Source organism: Capra hircus, chromosome 13, assembly GCF_001704415.2.
Source record: "Capra hircus breed San Clemente chromosome 13, ASM170441v1, whole genome shotgun sequence".
In the NCBI taxonomy this organism is placed as follows: Eukaryota; Metazoa; Chordata; class Mammalia; order Artiodactyla; family Bovidae; genus Capra; species Capra hircus.
Window position 1 is genome coordinate 16008647 of NC_030820.1, and position 25079 is coordinate 16033725.

At 35.2% G+C, this 25079-nt stretch overlaps 1 protein-coding gene across 1 annotated transcript in view; it reads right to left on the minus strand.

The window, feature by feature from the left end:
* Positions 1 to 25079, minus strand: part of UPF2 (UPF2 regulator of nonsense transcripts homolog (yeast)) — a 94502-nt gene that overhangs the window by 49567 nt on the left and 19856 nt on the right. The window contains exons 5-9 of the mRNA XM_005687853.3: positions 22989 to 23186; positions 22385 to 22534; positions 21034 to 21137; positions 18384 to 18469; positions 6743 to 6851 (exon numbers count right to left, since the gene is read on the minus strand). Of these exons, the coding sequence (XP_005687910.1) occupies positions 6743 to 6851; positions 18384 to 18469; positions 21034 to 21137; positions 22385 to 22534; positions 22989 to 23186 (647 nt within the window). The remainder of the gene's footprint in view (positions 1 to 6742; positions 6852 to 18383; positions 18470 to 21033; positions 21138 to 22384; positions 22535 to 22988; positions 23187 to 25079) is intronic.

Below are 25079 nucleotides of genomic sequence, written 5' to 3' on the forward strand. Positions count from 1 at the left end.
ATTTTTTTTTTATTATCAACAGTCACAGTCATAGATCAAAGTTCAAATCCTTTGCAAATATAAGCCCTCTACTCAGGCACACATTTCAAAAAATACTGGACATAACAAAGTCCTATTACAACAGTACAATGTGAACAGACACATCAAGATAACTGTAAATGGATTTAATCTCAGAATTATATTTTCATCAGAAAACCAAACCTGAAGTCTAGAAGACTTTTCTTTGAACAGTAACAATAATACGGCAGTTCTCTATAATAGTTTACTGTCCTTATTTTTCAGAATACTTCCTATTTGTTCCACACAACAATACTGAGAAAGGAGTAAAATCTGTATAAATCTGATTTAATAGTTAAAACAACAACAGAAGAACACAAAGCTTTCAAATGACTTGACCAAGGATCAGTACCAAAACTCCAATCTCCTAACTCACATTTGAGAATTCAACCGCTCAAGCATGTGCTGGGGTTCAAAAAATAAGTCTTAATCAGGATTTCCCTGGTGGTCCAGTGGTTAAGACTGTGTGTGTGTGTCTGTGTGTGTCTGTGTTCTAACCTCACCCATACCTGGACAATGAGTGACAATCTTTTACATAAGTATTAATCTTCTACATAGACAATTTACACTTAAATGGAATTCATCATCTTCCTTTTAAGGACCAACTTTCTGTAGCAAGCAAAAGTAGGTGTTTATAAACTTTTTAGATCTTCAGGGATAATTTGTGAACAAAAATTTGCTAGGTTTAATTCCCAGCTCTATCACTTAACTGTTACTTAAACTTTATGCCTTAATTTTCTCATCTGTAAAATGGAACTAATCAAAGTAACCTGTATCATATACGGTTGTGGGTATTAAGTGAACTGATACATACAAAGCACAATCAATAGTGTAGTGACTGGGACCATAAAGAGTTCAATAAATAATAGTCATTGTGAGCTTTATCCACATTTGTACATGCATCACTAATACATGGGCACAAAATTAATGTTCACTGACTGAACAAATTAATGAAAATGCTTAATGTTTATATATACACTGCAGTGCCATGAAAGAATTAAGATGTGCAGTTCACAACACTTGAGCTCATGTGGTCGTTTTGTGCCATTTGGGAGTGAGGGTGGGAGTATATTATCCTAGACAATGCATATAAAACTTCCTGAACCTACTCACTCACTCAGAAAAATATGGATAAAAACAAGGATGATGACAGTGGGTGGTAATGATGATAACTATACTTCACCTAATACTAAGCAACTAATGTCCAGGACAAAAGATTATACAAATGATGCTTGCAAAGCATTTTAAATGATACAGTAAAATGCTTCGGGGAAATGAAAAATGAAAAACTGTACTAAATATAAATTCATCCATGAAAAACTACAGAAGCAAAAAAGTAAAAAAAAAAACTAAAATATTAACAAAGTTTAAGTGATGAAATTATGAGATTGCCCCCCCACTTTCTTCTTTATGTATTTTTGTATTTTCTAAATCATCCAGTCTGGGCATGTGTTTCTTTTACAATTAAAAAAATATAGAAACAGAAAAAGTAAAAAGAAACATTTCAAAAATGATATACTGAAGCTGAATCTTTAAAGGGAGAAAGGCTGGGAAATACATACATATGCTTCTACAAAGCTCCTTGGGCGATTCTAGATGTATAAGCTCTGTGCTGTGCAGAATCACACAATTTTTTAAATTATTTGTTTTTAATTGGAGTATAATTGCTTTACAATGTTATGTTGGTTTCTGCCATACATGAACCTCCCTCCCACCCCATACCATCCCTCTAGGCTGTCACAGCACTGGGTTGAGCTCTCTGCAGTCATACAGCAAATTCCCACTGGCGATGCCACTCTCTCAATTTGTCCCACCCTCTCCTTCCACTGCTGGGTCTACAAATCTTTTCTCTACGTCTGTATCTCTATTGATGCCCTACAAATAGGTTCATCAGTACCATTTTTCTAGATTCCACATTTATCATTAATATATGATATTTGTTTTTCACTTTATGACTTACTTCACTCTGTATAACAGGCTCTGGGTTTATCCACCTCACGAGAACTGACTCAAATTCGTAAGGGCCATACGATTTTAAGTATTACTGAGCATCATAAGTTTCCAAAACACGTAACACAGTGTATCATTCACAATTATTCTTACATATTATTGAGGTTAAGGTAGTACAATCTAACTAAAATGACAAGATTACAGACTTTTAAAATGAGGTATGAATTATCTCACTCCCTCATTTTCAATGAAAAAAAAAAACACAAGGTTTTTCAAAAGACTGTGACTGACAAAAAAGACTTATTCTGATTCCTCATTCAACATTTTCTAATCTCATTTGTTGATTCTTTATGATCAAATGGTACATCAAACACTTCTGCAAAAGTAAATACAGATTAATTAACAATGTAAAATTTTCTATGTGTTTAGTTCAATAATGTCTTAAAAGATTTTATTTATATAATCAAATGTAGCAAAAATGCTGCTTACAACTCATGTATTAGAGACAGCTAAAACCAAGATTAATCGAATAACTAGATTCATATAATGAGTTAAAATCTCTTCAGCTATGTCAACATACAAAAGTAAGAACTTCCAAGGCCTATCATTCATTATTCCCCTAAAGGAAGAACTCTTTGCCTCAAACTGGCCCCTTAATAACTTCACGCAAATATTGTATATCCTCCATAATTAGCTCATTTGTTTTATACAAACATTCAATCATTCAACTAATATTTTGGAAAATCTACTATACACTAAACACTAAGTAGGCACTGGGTTTATAAATAGATAAATCTGCCTTCAAAGAAACTTAATTTATATTATTCTAGGGACTACTGATTGCCAAAGTAGGGAGGATAACACTCTTATCTACTGGGGTGGTGCGGATCAAACTTCTACTTAGGTTTTTGTTTTTTATCTCATACTTTAAAGTTACCTTTGTATGTTTTATGATATACATAAAATATCTGGTAGAATTAAAAATGCATATAACTTATAAATACGGTCAACTTATGATATGTGGTCAACTCATTTTACCAAGAGAGAGGTTTGATCAAAAAAGTTAAAAAACCAGATTTCAAAAATGTTGAACAGTGAGGGTGATTATGTCTATGTTTAAGTAAAAGTTGTCTTCTCCATTATTAAAGAAGCAGCCCTGGCTAAAAATGTGGAGAACACGGAAAACTAGAAAGGAGTTTCTCGTAAGTCCACTATCTAACAGCCACTGCTAATATACCGATAGATACCTTTTTCTATTGGTTACTTTCTAAGCATTTTAACATAATTGTCAATTTATTATGTTTAAGACTTTAGAGCTTGCTTTTTCTCCCCTAAAAGTACTTTACACATAATTTGAAAACTTTTGGTAAATAAGACTTTCAATGGCTCTATATCATTTCAGCATTGTGATTATACAACCATTTTTTTAATCAATTGTTGGGCTTCTAGATTATTTTCCTTTTTCCCCCTATTACAATTCATGATGTGAATAAAGCTTTTGGGGTACTCAGGATCATTTGCTCAGAACAGATTCTCAGAGTTGTCTACTGTATGAATTCCTCCAATGATCTTGAAACATACTGCCAAATTCCCTTCTTCAAATTACAATCTCAAGTATATGATAATGGTTTCTCATTTCTATTACCTTCACTAACCAATTAGTCAAATTAGCAAACCTGTTGTTTTAACTAGAATTTCTTTGACTACCAGAGAAGATTTTATACAGTTTTGCCAACCAACATTTTTTCTCAGGTGAGGTTCTTAAGCAAGAAGCAAATAGGATCAGATTGTGACAATATGTTACAGCTAGAGAGAAGGCAAAGATGGGGAACCTGGTTACACAGCTATTCTAATTCAAGCTACAGAGAGTGAAAGACAGTGGCACTGGGACTGAAGGAGAGACACTAGCCTAAGGACGTGTTTTAGAAGGTATTATCAATAGAATTTGGCAAACATGGGTTCCTGAATGTCAGAGGGACAAAAGTAGAGCTATTTCCCTTGGTGATTATATAAACTATATTGCAAATTTACAGGAAGAATACAGAAGTTTGTATGAGGAAGTGAAAGATAAAGATATTTTTTATAAGAAAATGAGTTTGTCTTATGGATGTATTTAGCTAAAAGTACATGACAACTAATTAAGCACCAGGAGAGAGGCTCTGTTAAGAGACAGGTATGTGAGGCTGCTGGGAAATAGATATCAACCAAACCCCGGGGAAACTGCATTCTGTCAAGGAATACTACGACATAACTCAGCTGGGAAAAAGAGCAAGGGGATACTGAGAAAAGTAGTCAGAAGTGAAAAGCAGGAGAGCATGGGACACAAAAGGGGTCATTATTATTACAAGGGCATCTGTGTCCGGGCACTGTGTGATGAGTTTTGTATGCATTATCTCATTTAATCACAGAGAACAATCCTATTTTAAAAGATAAAATTATCTCATTTAATAAAAGGAAACCGAGGTATGGAACATTTAAGTAACTTGGCCATTGTGGTGGAGCCACAGTGATAGTCAGAATCCTCAGGGACATCAACTAGGATGAGGTGCTTAGGAGAAAGTGAAGGTTGCTGCCAGGGCACTATGATGGAAAACAAAGAGCTACTGTCAGAAGTGTAAGAGACAAGTATACTCTACAGCACTCGAATAAGAAGGAAATGAAAGAGGATGGGGAGGGGTGCAGCTGTGTAAAAATTCTTGTTTATCCTTATTTTAAAGATAGGACAGTGCTGAGCACATTTACTGCCTGATAAAGTCAACGGAAAGTCTGCAGATCTGAGGGTGGGAAAGGCTAGATCAAGAGGAAGCAGAGGTGATGGATGACAACAAGTGCCTGCTTCTCTCCCAAGAGAGCGGCTCCCAAATACTCTCTGGAATCCTGATACTTTCCTCGTAGTAATGAAACCTTACAACAGTAACAAAAATGCCATTTCCCTCAACTCTCACCCCAATTTTCAAAGATGGGACTGAAGTACACAAGAACAGAATTTTCTTAATTTTAGGTTTCTCACCAAAAGCACTAATCATGTGTGGTCCAGCAACTTATATTGTTTGACTGTAGCTTTGGTGGAGGGGTACGTGCATGTAACTCATACAATATTGTCATACTGCTGCTGCTGCTGCTGCTAAGTCACTTCAGCTGTGTCTGACACTGTGTGACCCCACAGACGGCAGCCCACCAGGCTCCCCCGTCCCTGGGATTCTCCAGGCAAGAACACTGGAGTGGGTTGCCATTTCCTTCTCCAATGCATGAAAGTGAAAAGTGAAAGTGAAGTCGCTCAGTTGTGTCTGACTCTTATCGACCTCATGGACTACAGCCTACCAGGCTCCTCCATCCATGGGATTTTCCAGGCAAGAGTACTGGAGTGGGGTGCCGTTGCCTTCTCTGATATTGTCATACTGCCTGATAGTAAAACACTGTCTTGTCTGTATCTGCCTGATGGGATATCAACTATATGCCTTCAGGCCCATCTGCCCCTAAACTAGTAGCATTTATCAAAATGTGTCCTTCGAGTGTATAGTCAGCCCCTTCCAGGAGGTTCACAGTGCTCATTATCCTATTAAAGCATTGAGAATTCTTACCATAAAGCAAAAGCAAAATGGTTTGACTTTCTTGATCTCAGTGTTTCCAAACTTTTCTAGACACAGAAACCTGTCCTTGTGTAGTAATATCTACAAATGTCTAAAACACACTTCAGCAGAAAAGCTGGTTCAGAAAAATTTACCTACAAATCTCATACTAACAGATTAACACTTATGGCAAGAAGCCTTCAGAGACCACCTACCTCCACAGAGAATTTGCCTCCTCTAGACTCAAGGCACTGAGTCTCCAACAATTCATTTGGCAAGTAAACATGCATTTCCTTATAACATCAATATACATTTACATTTAGGGTTTAATTTTTTATTTCACTCTTGCTTTTGTATTTATGCCTTATCTTTCTAATTATATCATGAGACTCCTGACCTCGAGAATTATTTCTGTTCTGGTGCTCAGCCCTACTACTGATGTGGCCAGAGTGAGTGTAATAAAGTACATATTGAGCGCAGCAAACATTTATGTGCATTCTAAGCAACTTGCTATATAAAGCTAAATTTTACAAACACAATTTTTCCACTGGCATACATGAACAGTTGCATTTCAGGTCTTTTCAAATTCTACCAATGTTCACTTTGTCACCCCTAAGGTATCACTGTACTTCTTTCAAGCCAAGATGATGGGGTAACATGGGTCTGGGAGAACCACTCGCACACACTCTATTAAGAATCTTTAAGGTAAAGATTTTTAAGGCAAGAATCAATAAAAACATGGTCTATGACCACATTCACTGAGATCAAAACTTCATGTGCCCCAAATACAGGACCCCAACACCTAAAGAGGCATCCTACTGGCACTGTGCCCTGAATCACAGCCAACCCTATGTTTCTTCTGGTGACCCCAAGGAGGCCTGCTGGCTCTCCTGACCTTGGAGAATGGTTTTACTTTACAAAAGCAAAGAGTACAGTACGTACAATGGGAAAACAAGGTAGCAGCAGCCACTCATCTCCAAACTGGAATAGCATTTGTAAAATTCAAGTGTTGTTGAATAGATTCACATTTTAAAAATTCAGAAGTCCATACATTCTGAACTGTTATACCACTATCAGATTTCAAAACGTGCTTACCAATAAAATAATCATATTCTCACTCATAAGTATATATATATAAAACACAAAATAAATGCTTAAATACATACATGAAATCTGAAATCCCCCCTCAGCATGGAACAAAGATCCTCTGCTACATCAGACATGCAGGGATGCAATGTAGCAACCAATCTTGCATAAAATGGTAGCAAATCCAACCTGCAAAAGTTATATGTGATATGTGTAAAACGAAAAGCACACCAGAAATAACTCACTTTAAAATAATTTAAACTTTCTCAGATATAGTCACACATTAAAAGACTATAAAAACTAGTAATCATACAGACATGCCCATTAATTGCCCTCATAATGAAGTGTTTGGAAATTCAATTCGCCTTGTGAAAGTTTATTAATCATCTGGTATTTTCCATTCAGTGCAATTATCGCACATCTGCAAATTTCATCAAGTATACAATTTTGATAAAATATGAAACAGCAAAGAAAACATGGCTTAAAATTTTAATCACACAGTACTAGGAAGATAAACATAAAGATAACTTAAAAAGAACAAAACAATCCTTTTAAATCATTTCCTTCATTTATCCATGGATAAGTTATTTAGAAGCCTCAAAGTAAAGTAAAAGGGTTAACCAATAACCAAAAGAGTATCTAAGAAGTAAAAAAAACAGCACAAAACCTATACACTAACTTATTTTACCCATTATAAAGCCCACTTGGACTCTCACATGGGGCCGACCTACCCTTTCTCTAGACAATCAGTACAAATATGCATTGCTGCCACCCTCTTCCATCATCAGAGCACTTTCTCACCAAATTTGGATACAACTCCAGGATTCAGCACTCCAGACAGCCAATACTAATCAGAATCAACACAGAAACTAAAAATTTATTTTCCATTCCTGCCACACATTTTTTTATAAAACTCGATTATCCCATGAGTCAACACTCAGCAGATCAGACTCTGAAAATGAGAAGTCATGAGGAAAAAATAAAAGCAGCAAGTAATGGGACCTAACAGTGAGGAAGGAAGCAAAAAACTAGAAAAATTCAAAACAAGAGCTCAAAAACTACAACCGAAAGCCATTTAGCACAGAAATAATTCTATAAGTCTTACACATCTCTGAATATATCATTATACTACAGAACCATGAAAATGGTTTATCATCAGAGAAAACTCTACCTACCATGAAAGACTTAAATTAGATCTGGAAAACTCCCAGTGCGGATCAATATAAGCCTTAGCTGGGAGAAGGGACATGGTGAGGAAGGAAGAATGGAGATAAACTTGAAAGGTGGAGCCAAGGGGAGGAAAGTACTCATAGCCTCAAACACTTTGTTTTCCTCTTTGACCATCACAATTTTTAAAATTATCATTTATTTTTTCTTATGAACGTGCCAGGCCCTGTCCTAGGCATCTGATATCCATTATTTATCTTGTTGATCCTAATAACCATAATCAGCACTTCAGAGATAAGGGTACAGATGCTGAGAAGTCAAGAATATGGTGCCTCCACGGTAGTACTTCAATTTATTTTAAATGCATTTTATCCTTCTTTAGGCTTCCCTTGTGGCTCAGCTGGTGAAGAATCTGCCTGCAATGCAGGAGACCTGGGTTCAATCCCTGGGTTGGGAAGATCCTCTGGAGATGGGAAAGGCTATCCACTCCAGTATTCTGGCCTGGAGAATTCCATGGATGGGTCGCAAAGAGTCAACTACAACTGAGTGACGTTCACTTCACTTTGTCCTTCTTTAAAGAAATGAAAAGCACAATCCACTCTGTAAAGAACTGAGGTATCCTGTAAAACACTCTCACAAATTTGTAATAATTTTCTTAACATCTGCTAGTACCCCCCCCTCCAAAAAATGCCTAGGGCAACTGCAGACTTAATTTTCAAGCATAATAGATGGATTCATACTAATATCAAATTTACTTTCTAAATTTTCAAACTTCAGTTAGAATATTACATTTTAATATATTGCTATTATATTTTAGTTACAATGTTGGTTTTTTCATATTCACTTTAGTAACAAATACTTTTTTTCCCCTTCAGTTCATGATCAATTACAAATATAGGACTTTAAATCTGTGCCCAAGCTCTACCCCTCCCAACTGCCACATTGCAGGTCAGTAAAATTAAGACTCAAATATTGAGGTCATGGGATAACAAAGAGTTATGCACTGGGAGTTGAGAGGCTCAGGTTCTAATTCTCCCAAACAGTACCTCTGTGATCTCAAGAACTGACCTGACCTCATCTTCTATTAGTTTCTCCAGTCTCACCGGACCCCCCTAATCCTCAGAGCCTCAGTACAGGCTGTTCTCAGCAGCTGGAGTCTACTTTCCCCAAAGATCTCTGCCACTTACTCCCTCACAAAGGTCAAGCCTTAGTTCCAATGACACTCCCTCCATGAGACCCATTCTGAATATGCCACTGAAACTGCAAATCCATCCCACTCCCATCTCCTTATCCCACACAGTTTTTTAAAAAATAAAATTTATCACTTTCCAACAGACATAGTTTACTAACTTGTTATGTTTGTTATCTGTCACCCGTCCCCACTAGAAGGTAAGCTCCATGGGAAACAGTTTGTCAGCACTCACAACAGTATGTAGAATATCGTAAGTGTTCGATAGATACTTCTTAGATAAATACTTTTACCTCTTACTCTAAGACATTCTACAGCATATTAAGAAAATATCATCCTATTTCTATAAGAATAATATTAAATTGATCAAGTTTTATATTTTATCAAATAAGAGCTTATCAAATATCTTTTATGCAGTTAGTGGGGTAATCATATAGTTTATTGTCCCTGCTGTTATATATATTAATAAATTTCCTATTTAAAGTATCTTTTCATTACTACGATTAATTCTCTTTGATCATGCTGAATTTTTATCTTTAATATACTAGTAAATATAATTTGTTAGTGTTTTACTTAGAATTTTTGTATCGACACTTCAAAGTGAGACTGACCCATACTTTTGATTTCCATGCTCTTTTTTTGTTGTTGGTAAGATTTTGCCTGTTTTTCTGTATTTTTTTCTTTCCTATGCTCTGGCAAAAATGATAGAACAGAGAAATTACTCTGATAACTTTTTACATTTTCTTCCATAATCACTGGTCTATTTAATTTTGTGTTGAATCAATTTTGAAAATGTTTATGTTTTACAAAAAATTACCTGTTTCACTGAGGTTTTCAAGTGGTTTCTAAATATTTCTAGCATATCAGCTGGCTTATTCTTAAAGTTTTTATTTTTTTAATATTTGCTAAATAGTTCTCTATTTGGATTTTTTTTTAAGAACTAGCTTCTGAGTTTACAAAATCAATTCTCGGTTGTCTTTTTCAATGTATTTTTCAATAAAATTTTAGATTATAACATGTAGCATCAAAACCTAACTGAAGCACGTCATCTTTTTTCTTCTTTTCCTGGGCAAGTCATCTATACTACTTTGCTGCACTATTTTCTTCTTCCAGTTAGTTCAATCTACTTCAAAGTTTTTTTCTAACCCTAAAAGAAAGATGGACAGACCCATCCATTTTAAAGTAAAGCAGCCTGGGCTTACCTGGTGGCTCAGTGGTAAAGAATCTACCTGCCAGTGCAGGAGACAAAGGTTCAATCCCTAGTCCAGGAAGATCCCACATCCCATGGAACAACAGAGCCTATGCTCTAGAGCCCAGGAGCTGCAACTACCGAACCCCATGTGCACTCAAGCCAATGCTCTGCAGTAAGAGAAGCCACTCCAAGGAGAAGCCTGCACAGCACAACTAGAGAGCAACCCTCACTATCCTAATTACAGAGAGTCCACACAGCAACAAAGACCCAGCACAACCAAAAATATAAATAAAATCATACATATATTTTTAAAAAGTAAAGCAGCTTTTGCTATTCACGGAGACACACATCATTAAACTATTAACAACAGGTCAGTGCTTTCAGCTTCAACAGGAACTTTAAAATTAGTTTAAGGAACCACTGCTGCTGCTGCTGCTAAGTCGCTTCAGTCGTGTCCGACTATGTGAGCCCATAGACAGCAGCCCACTAGGCTCCCCTGTCCCTGGGATTCTCCAGGCAAGAACACTGGAGGGGGCTGCCATTCCCTTCTCCAATGTATGAAAGTGAAAAGTGAAAGTGAAGTCGCTCAGTTGTGTCCGACTCCTAGCAACCCCATGGACTGTAGCCTACCAGGCTCCTCTGTCCATGGGGTTTTCCAGGCAAGAGTACTGTAGTGAGGTGTCACTGCCTTCTCCTTAAGGAACCGCTAGACGATCTTAACTCTTTAAATTATACCTTTCCAAGTAGTCAGTAGCCCTAGTTTTTGTTTCTTTTGGAAGTAAAGTTAGATAGTCCATTCCTCAGAATCCTCTACTCCTAGTAAATTCACCAAATCCTCCTCAAACCAAGAAGTTCCTAGTTCCTCTTTTACACTATATTTTTTACAATTAAATGAACAGTTGATACTAAAAGTCATCTTGCCCCATTTAAACCTTCAAGTTCTGTGAACATTCATTACTTCACAAAATAAGATCCCTTACATTGTACATAATGTAAGAAATTACATATTTTTCAACATTCATAATCATTTAAGTAAAATCTTCTGACTTTTTCACTTTCCTACAAACGCAAGCTCAAAGGGAATGGAGTGCTAAATGCTGTACCAATCACATAAATGTTATAAGACACTTCAATCAATATAGAAAGCAAATTTCTGCATTAAATTTTAAGCTAAATATATTTTATTTAACCTTTCTGAAAGTGAACTAGAAAATAAACTTAGATCCTTCCTGTGAAAACTGAATTTTATAATCTTCTGAGTGATAATTATTTTTACCAGCAGTTAATGAGTGAACAATTTAAAAAGAATATTTCTTTCTTAAACAATAATGAAACCTTGCTTATACTTTCAAGGTCTCCCAAATCACACATTTAAGTATCCTACAAGCAGTTAATGATCATCAAGTAAGTAAACATCTAGTCACTAACTACAAGTAAAAACAAGAAAGCAGAATTACACGGTTTTATTCCTGACCGGGGCAGGGGGGCAGGGAAATTTTAAAGGTTTTTAACCTCATAATCTATCAGGTTTTTAGCTGTTTTCTCTCTAAAATCTAAATAATTTAACTGTTGAAAGCTATTATATTTCTGTGCTCAAAAATGCCTGGAAAAAAATTAATGTGAAAGAACACTGTTACTGCTTATTTGAAGAATACAAAGGTTTTTCTTCATAGGAAACACTAAAGCAGATGATGATTCAAAAGGGACAAAACAAAAAAATGAGATCATTTACTCTGAAACAGACAAGCAAATGCCCTAGTAACTTTTTCCACAACATTCATGCTCCTCATGCAACAGTGCCATCAAGTGGTACAGTGCTAACAGATTTCCCAAAACTCAGTTTCTCATTCTTAGCGAGGGAAGCTTCAATTAGAAACTCTCTCCCCCAAATTCCAGCAAATGCTCCTAAAAGCTGGATCAGGAAAAGCTAAGATTGAAGTAAAGCACTTCACTGGTGAATAGTGTTCTGTCTATATTAATGTAAAGAGACTCTGAACATCCATCCATCTGCTACAACATGGTAAAATCCACAGTCTTCAAAGTCATGAAAACCAATACCAGGTTCATCTATTTTCAGAATGAAGAACTAAGAGATGCTTAGGAACGTTCCCTGATTCCAGCTGACTTCATACCTGAAAGTTCACTTAGGTGAGGGAGCCTTGGGAGGGGGCTAGGAGTGTTCTCTACCTTGATCTAGGTGTGGATACACATATAATACTTAAGATGTAAACACTTTATGCCTTATGGTCCAGCAATCCCACTGCTGGGCATATATCCAGACAAAACTATAATTTAAAAAGATACTGCACCCCTATTTCATACAGCAGCACTATTTATAACAGCCAAGACATGGAAACAACATAAGTGTCCATCAACAGGTGAATGGATAAATAAAGTACTATAATGGAATACTACTCAGTCATAAAAAAAAGTGAAATAATGCCATTTGCGGCAACATGGATGGACCTAGAGATCATTATACTAAGTAAAGTAAGGCAGGAGAAACAGAAATACCGTATGATATCATATGCAGAACCTAAAAAACAACACAAACAAATATATCTAAGGAACTGAAAGAGACTCACAGACAGAGACAATAGACCTGTGGCTGCCAAAGGCAAGGTCAGGCACTGGAGGGGAGGACTGGGAGCTCGAGATTAGCAGACGCAAACTAGTATATACGGGATGGATAAACAAGGGCCTACTGAACAGCACAGGTATATTCAATATTCTCTGATAAACCAAAATGGCAAAGAATATGAAGAGGAATACATAAGTCTGAGTCACTTTACTGTAGAGCAGAAATTAACACTGGAAATCAACTACACTTTAATAAAATTTTAAAACGATATTAACACCTTTTGTGAAATTTCAATTAAATGTGTGGACAGTTATATTACAAATTAACTATAGAATAATATGTAAATATATAATTAAGGGTATTTCTATAGATTTAATTTCAGTGGATTCATTAAAATTAACAGGCTAAGAGGTACAGTCCAGCCTTTTCAAAAAAAATTTTAACCACTATTTATTTAATGAAGGAAGAACACAACTGAAAATTAAACCAGTGCTTCAGATCAGACCTTGAAGAGCTATAAAGATGGAATAAATCAATTTTTAAAACTTTTGTCCTTCAAATGATACTAAGAAAGTGAAAGATAACTCACAGAATGAAAGAAACCATCTACAAATTATATCCCATAAAGGATGTGTATAAAAAATTTACAAAGAACTCATACAATAAAAAGACAAATAATACAATTTAAAAGGAGGCAAAGGACTTGAACAACTTTCCAAAGAAGACAGACAAATGGCCGATAAGCACTTAAAAAAATGCTCACAATCATTAGCCATTAGGGAAATGCAAACAAAACCACAATGAGATAAATTCCACTTCACACTAAGACAGCTAAAAGCAAAACAGGGACAGTAACAAGTATTAGTGAGGATATGGAGAAACTGGAACATTCATACACTGCTACTGGGAATGTAAAATGGTGCAGCCATTGTGACAAACAGTTCAGCAGTTACTAAAAATATTAAACATACATTTACCCTGTAACACAACAAGTCCATTCATATATATACCCAAGAGAACTGAAAACACGCTGCTGCTGCTAAGTCGCTTCAGTCGTGTCCGACTCTGTGCAACCCCATAGACGGCAGCCCACCAGGCTCCGCCGTCCCTAGGATTCTCCAGACAACAGCACTGGAGTGGGTTGCCATTTGCTTCTCCAAGGCATGAAAGTGAAAAGTGAAAGTGAAGTCGCTCAGTCCTGTCCGACTCTTCATAACCCCATGGACTGCAGCCGACCAGGCTCCTCCGTCCATGGGGTTTTTCAGGCAAGAGTACTGGAGTGGGGTGCCACTGCCTTCTCCAACTGAAAACGTATGTTCACACAAAAACTTGTATAGAGTCACAACAATACACTCATAATAGCTACAAAGTGAAAACTGCTTAAACGTCCATCAACTGACAAATGGGTAAACAAAACGTGGTAGAGCTCTATAATGAAATACTATTCAGTCTTCCTTTTTAATACATGCTATGACATGGACGAGCCATGAAAACATCATTCTAAGCCAAAGAAGTGAGGTGCAAAAGGCCACATATTTTATGATTTCACTTACAAGAAATACCTAGAATAGGTAAATCCATAGAAACTGAAAGGAGATTAGTGGTTTCTTAGGACAGGGGAGAGAATGGGGAGGTGGGAAATGGAACTGCTTGCTAAAGGATATAAGGTTTCTTTTAGGGGGACGAAAATGTCTTAAAATTTTATTATTGTGATAGTTAAATATATTTAAAAGACTAAGCTGTATATACTTTATAGTGGTGAACTGTATTGGTAAACTGTTATGAGAATTATATCCCAATAAAGCTGGTTGCTGTTATTTTTTAAACTAAAAAAAAAAAAAAAACACCTGTAAAGACCTTCTTAAGATTTATTTAGTTTAGTGCTTCCTTAACCAAACTATACAGACAAGGTAAGGCAGCTAAATTCTCTATCACATATACACACATATAAAACCTTTGGGTCCTTATAGGTACTCAAGTCATAAGCACTCAAGTAACTACTAAGTAATTTTCTGTTTTTTTTGGTCAACTCAGACTAGATGGACTAAATGGACAAAGAGGGACTCCTGGCCATAGAGAAAAATAAAGACAGTCACTAGGATTCACGTCCCTTACAGGACGGGGAGGGAAATGCCACACACAGAGGGAGGCACCCCCCTTTCCCAAATATGTTTGAGGATGTTCATGAAAACTGACTGTGTAAGAGGCCACAAAGAAAATTTCAAAAAATTTCAAAAAGCAAAAATCACACAGTATTCTCTAATCACAGTACGATAGAAATATGAATTACTAACCAAGTCAGAAAATGAAGAATTTCTAGAAAACACAAAAATAGAAATCACATGTCAGAACTAACAGATACAGCTAAAACCAGGGTAACAGGACAGCAATATATTAAATGCCAAAAAGGGAACAAAAGGAATGAAAGAAAACAAAAAAGAAGAAAATAAAGATAAAATCCAAAAATAATCAGTAGGAAAATAATAAAACAGTAGACTACATAGGTAATCTAGAAACTGAGTTTTTGTGTGCATGTGTGTGAAAAAACCTAAAATGAATAAACCACTAGCTAATATAACAAAGAGAATGAAGAAAGGAAAAGTACAAAAACGGGATTGTTTGTAATGGCAAAGACTAGAATGTCCAAAATGATTAAATATAGTACATTCATAAAAGGAAACTCCTGCTAAATTTAAAAGAAAATAAAAATAGAAGTCTTTATTATTGATACGAAAAGATTTCCAAGCTATACTGTTAAGTGAAAATAGTAAAGGTTGGAAGAATAAGTACAGTAAGTTGCTCCTGTGTAAAAAACAGGAAATATAGAACGTTGGCATGTTCCTGCATATGCAAAAGAAATTTTGGAAGGACACACAACAATCAAGACAGTGGCTTCCTACTGGGAGGAGAGTAGATGCGGAGACAAGGATAAGGACACTTTCTAGCACAAGGTTTTTCACTTCAGTGTTTTCAGTCCTATGAATGCATTCACTTATTTTTTAACAAAAATTTTAATTGCATATGACCAATATTAATTCATCAAATACTTTCAAGCACTTATGTGTACCAAACAATATACTTGATGTTGGGGATGTTCAAAATGAAAAGATCTGGTCCTCTTTTAAAGGCCCCATATTTTTAGTTTCATAGGAATACAGGCAGCAAACCAACATTGGGCTGTAACTAATATGCCTAATGTGATGTGCCAAATTCTTCGTATGTGTGAAGACATTATGTTGAAAGTCTACAAAAGAGCACCTATATATACATAAGGAAAATAAGGATGGTTGTTCAGAGAAGATAACTCTTATCCTAAGAGTTCAAGATTAAGTCAGAGGTTTTCAGTAAATAAAAACAGGATATCCCAGACAGCAGAAAGCAGAGGCTTGGAAGTAGAGAGCAGAGGGTATTCAAGAAATCATTACAGATCAGGATTTTGCAAGATGAAGAATAGCTAGAATGACGACTGAAGAAGCTGAAAAGGGGCTAGATAAGAAAAGGCATTAAATACCATGTTACACAAGTTTATCACTTTCTGTCTGTGAGGCATTGTGCTAAGCACTGAAAAAAAAGAAGTAAAAATGCCTCCCTCCTGCAACTTAGTCTAGACAACAATGTCCAGGGAAACCAAGAAAGAGGTTTTTGCAGTAGTCTCCTGTGTGACCTCTCCTGTCTCTGGCTCTGCACATAATGTTGCCTCTATCAGAAATGCTCTGGACATTTCCTCTCCACACCCATTCCTCACCTCGCTCATTCCTTTCTCAGGAACCGAAGTCTTGTTCACTACTGTACCTCCAGCACTAATCACAGTATAGAGTAGATCTTTAGTGAATGAATAAATTTTAGAACATAATTTTAACCTTTCCTGATCACTCAAGCTGACTATAAAAAACCTAAATTATTATATTTTTGTATTTCAGGTATATAAGACCAAGTGGTCTCTTCCTCATGGCTCCAAAAAGCCATGCATTCCAAGTACTTATATCTTTATTTTTTTCTCTCCTCTCAGACCATAATCTGTCACTTCCTACTACTTTGAAGTCTGTTTCTAGCAGACTCCAACACTTCTAGTTTGCAGCTAACTGCTGAGCTAAGCAGATAAATCCAGTCACAAAGAATGTAACTGGCATAAGACCAAGTAAGAGTATATATAGATAGATAGATAGATTTTCAGTCTTCTCCATGGACAGGGGAGTGGGATGGAATGGGGACAAGGAGAGACAATATGCTCTCTTATAAATGAACTACTTAGTATCACTGCATAATTCTTTTGTTAAAAAAGCCTTTTATTTTGGCTAAATTTGCTTCATTCTATGCTAGAAGTTCTGATAATTGTTACTGTATGTTTATTCATTCATGTGAACAGATGAAAAGAAAACTATGCAAGTAAACATTCCATTGCAAAAGTAAAAAAGAATTACTTTTAAAAATGGTCCAAAATATTAAGGCAAAACTATTTGAAATTCTGAGTTTGAAACCAGAATGTGTCTGACAGTCAAAAACCTTTTAAGTAACTGGCAATATTATTTATTCAGTTGTTCATGAAATAATGGTGCACCTTGTAACTGATGGCACGTCAGATCTGAGGAAATGTAGCATATAATTTTACATAATAAAAGTAATTAATCTAAGATATTCTCAATTGGATAATTCTGAATTACTACTCACTACATTAGCACATCCTATCTCCCTTGCCCCACTAAAATGAAAAACCAAATGCTCATATTAAGGCTGCTGACAGGGATAAAAACAAATATAAATGAAAAAAGTAGTGATTTGTTTTCACTGAGAAATGGTACCAATGAGAGACCAACAAATGAACCAAATTAAAATTTTGCTTAAGAAGTCTTTAGTGAAATCCCACAGAATCTTTCTGGGGGAAGTATCTATATTAGCTATGAAGTATGTAGTCATCATAATAGTTAACAAAATCCTTTAATTATTCCCTGTTGAATAAACAGAAACAGAGCTTCTCCAAGTTCCTAAAGTCAACAACCTATGACCTGCTATGGTCATCTCCTAAAATATGTGGGTGAAGTAGGGACTTTAACCTAGTTTAGGAGCATTAGAATTCCCTATCAGCATTATGAAATGGAATACACTTCTTGAATTACTAGCAACATAATCACCAATGTGACCTTCAAGTCCAAAACAGCATAATGACCAAAAAAACCTTGAAAATTTTCATTGAAACACAACACTTAAGAACTAGATAAAAGAACTAGATAAAATCAATTTAGTCTGATCTTTCCACAAAATAAAAATTCTCCAAAAAAAAATATACTATTTATTTTTTCTCCTCAGAGGAAAAGGTGTAAATAAATTGCTTTTAGCAATGATTACGTTATTATTAAGTTCCTATTATTCTTAAAATAACAGGAAAGCATCAGAAGGAATATTTCCACTAGAGCTCATGAACAAAAATCAGGGAGAAGTAAATTTTAGAAAATATGCTAACAACAATGATAATAACTTATGTTGATAAGGGATATTTTTAAAGAGATAATTATACAAGAACTTAGCTCTTACAATCACTGCAGTGTAGAAACACTAAGAAATTACTCTTTTTTTTTTTTCTCTTTTCAAACCTACCTTTGTCTGGGAACTATAAAGAGGGCCCGTACCAACTTCTTCCTATTTGCTTTAGTGTTCATGTTCATGCAAAAGTCCATTGCTGCCTAAAGGAGAAAAAGCAAACATTTTTCTTAAAAACAAAACAAAAACCCTCAATTTAGCTACTAAAACAGCATGCTAAAATGGATTCCTAATAGTTCCTAAACAGTTCACAATGGTTTTAAGACACTAGTATTACAAGAAAATTCCAAACTTTAACAATCATCAAGCTTAAGCTCCTCTTTCCTTATATATCTCAAAACATATTTCACAAACTTATTAACTGCAACCTAGTGCTAAAAACAGAACTTCCAAGGGATAGATTGAAGACCTATGGTGACATGTTTGGTAAATAACTGCATGAAATATGCAACCCATGCTTTTGATCTCACAGATCAATGTTAATATCAGGAAAGTTTTCTGATAGAAGTTACAAAGTAGCAAGAAGCCAGGAACCAAGAAAATTATTAACGCTAATAAGGATTAAAAAAGAATAAAGACAAACCATGTACAAGAGAGAGAGACAAATTATAAGCAGAAAAATTTAAGAGTTAAGTGCTAAAATGGTTAAAGTGCTAAAACCAACTAAGATGGTTTACTGTTGACAATCAGATATAGCAACAAACTAAAGAAACCACATCATAGGACTATAATTGTTATTTAGTATAGCAATCCACTATTTTATATTTTAATAAAAAAATGTGTTCAATATTTTATCAATGTATCTAAAATCTAATGTAAGTGTAGAAGAAAAGCTGGGAGAAGTCTATGCTCTGGGAAACCACTAGAAAACAAAATTATCAGTAATTGGTATTTTTAAAATACAGGTATATATATTATTTAAATATTAAAGATTTTCAATATACATAGTTTATGAAAACAACATTTAAGATATATTTTAAAAAGAAAATAACTACTATCAAATAACCCTATTGGGTATCACCAGTATTTTCCTTCTATAACTTCACATAATTATTTTATCATTAATTTCTCAAACTTTAGGTAGAGTTGAGGATCAAATACAAAGATTCTCTGGTGGCTCAGAGGGTAATGAGTCTGCCTGCAATGTGTGAGACCCAGGTTCGATCCCTGGGTTGGGAAGATCCTCTGGAGAAGGAAATGGCAACCCACTCCAGTATTCTTGCCTGGAGAATCCCCATGGAGAGAGGAGCCTGCTGGCAACAGTCCACAGGGTCACAAAGAGTTGGACACGACTGAGCAATTTCACTTTTCTTTCTTTCTACAAAGATTCTCTGACTTCCCTATAAAGGATGTCAACTCTTCAGCGACACTCACTGAAAAACCTTCCATTTGCTAAAAACTTTTGATGAAATAAAACACAATTAATGTTGATTAGATTCAAACCCAGTAAATGCACATTGAAAGTATTCACCAAGATTGAATTAGTCAAGAGTAAAACCAATTTAAACTTTTTCTTCTGCTTGTAAAGGGAGTATAATAAATTTTATTAAAATATATATTTTATAACATTAAAGCTTCTTACAGCTAATTAGAATAACAAACAGAAAAGCTGAAAGCACACTAAAATTCCTTCAAGTAATTCACCCACATGAAATACTGAAAAATTGTGGACTAGGATAATAAAAATCCCAAAGGTCACCCACTCAGAAAAAAACTAGTTTACACTATAAAATGTCACACACAGACACACACACACCCCTTTCAAGTCAACATTTTTTGAAAAAGAAAAAATAAAGAAAAACATTTAATGGCTAATAATGGACTACGTTTCAGCAAAAATTAGGAAACTGATAACCACTATCTACTGTCAGTAAATACTTTTAGTTGTTTCCCCTGAACTGAGAGGCTCATTTTGTTCATGTTAGAAAAATGTCTGTTAAATACCCAAGTCTGAATAACCATGTTTCATCCCTCAATTCTTTCAAGTAAAAATGGTACTCTAAGTAGCAGTTTAGCTTGCAACTTAATCATACAAATGGCTTTTCTCAAGGCAACCTTGAGTCAGCAGACAGGCTTTACACATCCTTCTCATTTTATCAAGTTAAAAGGAAGTGTACTCAGAGGTTGTAATGAAACAAAATCACTAATTTTTACAGATTCATCAAAGAGATCTATAAGTTAAAGTGACACTGTTTTTTAATCGCAAATGCAGAGCAATGAAGACCACAACGGCTATTATTAGAGTCTGCTACCAATGTAGCTTGACTTCACGTTAATCACGTTAAAATGCCAGGTTTACCCATCATCACTTTTGCAAATGTCAAAAACAGTGAAAAAGTGGGGGGAAAACTCCTAGTATTAGTATGAAAAGAGTTTTGACCTTACAGACGCCCTGAAAGTATCTATAAAAAGACACTGGGAATCTAAAGAGAGTACTTTAAGAATATCTGATCTAAAACAGTATTTTCCACACCGTGGCAATATGTGAAGGGGAGAGGTGTCAAGCCTACAGGACTCTAGATTCCACCCCCAAACACAGCATCTACAAATTGGCTCCAACTGTGTTCATTTTGAATTCCTATATTAATTCCATTTGAAGAAATGGCTCATTCTACAGCCAAAACTGCAAAAACCACAGACACACCTAATTTCAGCTATCCTACAAGGTCTACGTGCTTTGAGTAAAGTCACACAGAGGCACTCATACCTTGTCTATCAGATCACGGTTGACACAGTTGGGTAACTGCTGGAGGAAAGCATCTACTATGAGCTTGAGATGAGATCCAGTGCTGGCTTCTTCATCTTCTTGTTCTAATATGAAATTGGATTTTAAGTAGGTTTAGAAATATACATAGACAATGTCAGAATAAAAACCTTCAATAAGATGTTATCTGAGGCACAGATAATCTAAAGCACTTTTCTTATGAAAAATGAAGCACTTTTCAGATATTACTCTTGAAAGAAAGGATATCTTTAGAATCATAAGCCTAAATCACTAATCTTTATCAACTATAAAAGGAAAACTTTTACATGAGAAGTCGTAAGTTGCATGTAGTTTTAGAGAAGATCTACTATTTCTATCTGTTGAACATCCCTTTTCCCATGTCTTCAACTTAACAGTATTATCACTGCTTCCCCTCAAAGGCAATCCATGGGATTCTGATGGGAAAGGGTGCTGCCCAAGCACAGATACCATTACTGCTCTCGCCATAGGCAAGCATGACACAGGACTAGCCAACTCCTCCAAGATGCTTATACACAGACAGTGGGAGAGTATCCCTCTTTTCCTCAGATGTCACGAGCTAGTCTGAGCCAAGGGCAGCCTCCAGCCATGCCTCCCTCCCTTCATGACATGGAGAACTAGAGAATCTGCAGCAGGAAACAATGAAACCCACAGAGAGAAAGGCAAACCTGACAAAGGCATTCTTCTAATAAAGAATCCTAACTAATAAAGAAACTTGATAGAAGTATTCTGGAAATAATGAACAATGTGATATTTTTATTACTAAATACAAAACATTACTCAATAATAAAGACAGATAAAAATGACAGATGAAATGATATACCAATTGAACTGATATACCAACTGTCTTTTTATCTCTCAACTTTCAAATGCATTTATGTTAAGATTGTAAAGATTATATCAGAAATAAAATACATTAAGGACAATACTAAAAGCACTGAAGTGCAAGAAATATCTATTAAGATTTAGATTATCACTAAAGTTTGTAGTTACATAATATGGGACATGTAGTGTTTATGTTCCAAATCAAATTCCAAAAAAGTGAGGGCCTAGAAACAACAGGAAAACAAGGAATTAAAGAGTAAAGACCCATATCCACAGGCAAGAGCTCTGCGTATAAACACTAATCAAAAGTTAGGAATTCCCTGGCAATCCATTGGTTAGGACTCCGCATTCTCACTGCCGAGGGCCTGAGTTCAATCCCTGGTTGGGGAACTAACATCCCACAAGTCACATGGCATAGCCAAAAATTAAGTAAAACATTACATTAAAAAAAAACTAATCAAAAATTTAAAATTTTGGCAAAAATGTTTACCTTGCTCATCAAGAAGTTTCTTTGTAAGATCTTCAGCTTCATCTCCACCCTCTAGCTCCAATGTGTCATCATTAATTTCCAGGTTCTCCAACTCAAGTTCCAAATCATCAGGACTTGATACTTCCTTATTATCCTTAGGTTCCTTTGTCTCTGTTTGAAATCAAAGAATCAGTATCACTGAATTAAAAGTCATATTGAAATCCTGCTGCAAAAGATAAAGATTCACAAAATCTGCAACATTTTTCTTAGAATCTACATTTATATCTAGGAAATTTGATATTTAGATTCTTAAAAATACACTGTGCTCATGGAGGACAAAAACCATAATTTCTTTGTGCATGACATCTGTTCAGCGAAGAAATGAATGGATGGGTGGACTGATGAATGGAGACATACAGGCCATCAGGATTTGTGGTAATCATGAGAAAATAAATCTGATTAGATAGTGGACTCAATTAAGATGTCCATATTATTCTGTCACTCATTTAATCTAGTGACAATGCGCATATAACAAAACAAGTAAGTAAAAAAATTTTTTTACAAATATTATTTGAAACTAAAATTCATAGCACTTTAATATAAAAATTTGTCCTCCAGCATTTACCTTTGGAATCATCCTTGCTGGACTCTTTATTCTGACAACTTTTTTCATTATCTTTAAACAAGATGGCTGGAACAAAAGCTTTCAAATCAATGAGGTTCTCGTAAAAATTCCGAGCATCTTCATCTTCCCATATACCACCTTCTAAGTCATATTCTCCAGGTTTACCAGGTGTAAATATATCAATTCCAGGCCCATGCTCTACAGTAAAATAAATCATGGGGAATTAAAACCAATGAATCTTGAATGTTTCAATCAACAGATACCTCTTCAGTCAACAAGTCCTCTTGATTATGCATGTAACCATCTTTACCAGAAAATCACAAATTCTGTTTTAAGTAAAGCTCTAAACCAGGACAGATCAAAGCAAAGTGCAGGGTAACATGCTTTTCTCTCGAAGTTTTAAGCAACTGATATGAGATTAAGTAGCTATTTGATATATTAGGCCCATCTTCACAAAGCTTAAAACCAACCTAAGAAATACATAAGCCTGGCAATTCCTAAATATCTAGCTTGAAGTCCCACCTCCCCCATGAAGCATTTTTTTAATACTCCCAACACTCTGTATGATTTTATCTCAATTATGTTCACAAGTTTATGGTTTATCTTACCATAAACCCTTAAGAAGCATCCCTCCTTTTGGTATTAAACTTGGTATAAGACAGACTGCCATAAATGGTCAACTGATAAATAACTAGAAAGGAAGGGAAACAATGATGAAGACATATATATACATTTCAGTAGAGAGTGGAAAACCATGTGTTTGTATACACACACAAGCTACATTTACATACAACTATAGATGCTTAACATTCAGAACATTAAAAGCAATTTCCTACTTCATGATCACAAGACCATTCATGATTTTATCTGTTCTCACTGTACTTCTCTCCAAACTAGAATTACAAGAGAATGATAATGCAGATTAAAAATAGCCCTGAGAAAATCAGATTATTCATTAAAAGTCATTTAGGAAGAACAGGACAAAAACAATAAAGTACTGGCTCTCTAACTCATTACTTATATGCCTTACAAAAAACATATTTAAACTCAGGACACTAAACCAATGTAAGAGAAAAGACTGATAAATTTAATTTCTTTTTAACAAAAATGTAAATAAAAGCAGGGAATTTCCTGGTGATTCAGTGGTTAGGACTCCAAGCTTTCACTGCCAAGGGCTCAGGTTCAACCCCTGGTTGGGGAACTAAGATTCATAAGCTACGCTGTGTGGCAAAAAAAAAAAGAGCAAAGGACAAACTAGAAGCCAATACTGGCAATATTTATACAAAGGAGTTAATATCCATAATATAAAGAGCTTCTGCAAATAAAGTCCAAAATCTCAATAGAAAATAATGGATAAAGCCTCTAAACAGGTAAGTCAAAGAGTATATCAAAAGATCCTAACCTCAGTACTAATCAGAATAATGCTAAACGAAACAAGCATTTATCACTTTGACCCATTAGATCATGTTTAAAAGATTGATATCACCAAAGTAGAAAAATTACCGAAGGTACAGAGATCAATCAATCAATCAAATAAATGCAGAAGTGATATAAATGATATAATTAAGACAAGGACATTAAAACAGTTATTACAACTATATTTCATATTCTCAATAAGCTAGAAGATACACTAAGCATGTTGGAGACCATGGAAAACATAACTAGCTTCTAGATCTCTACATGAGACTATCAGACACCAAAAAAGGAAAAAAGAGCGAATTGGAAGACACAACAATAGAAACTAAGCAACAGAAACTAACCAATACCAAACAGGGCGGAAAAAAAATACTAAAGCAGAGAAGACAACTTCAAACGTAGTGGTATTTGAATTCCTATAGAAGGGGGGAGAGGAATAGAACACATATTTGAGAAATAAGGTCAAGATTTGCTAAATTTGATGATTATAAACCCAGATTCAAGAAGCCCAACAAACCCCAAGCACAAGAAACATGAAGCAAACCACACCAAGTCATTATCATAATTAAGTTCTTTAAAGTCAATGATGGTAATATTTTGAAACAACCAGAAAAAAAAATACACATTTTAAAAGAACAAAGACACAAATGATAGTAGCTTTCTCTCTGGAAACAA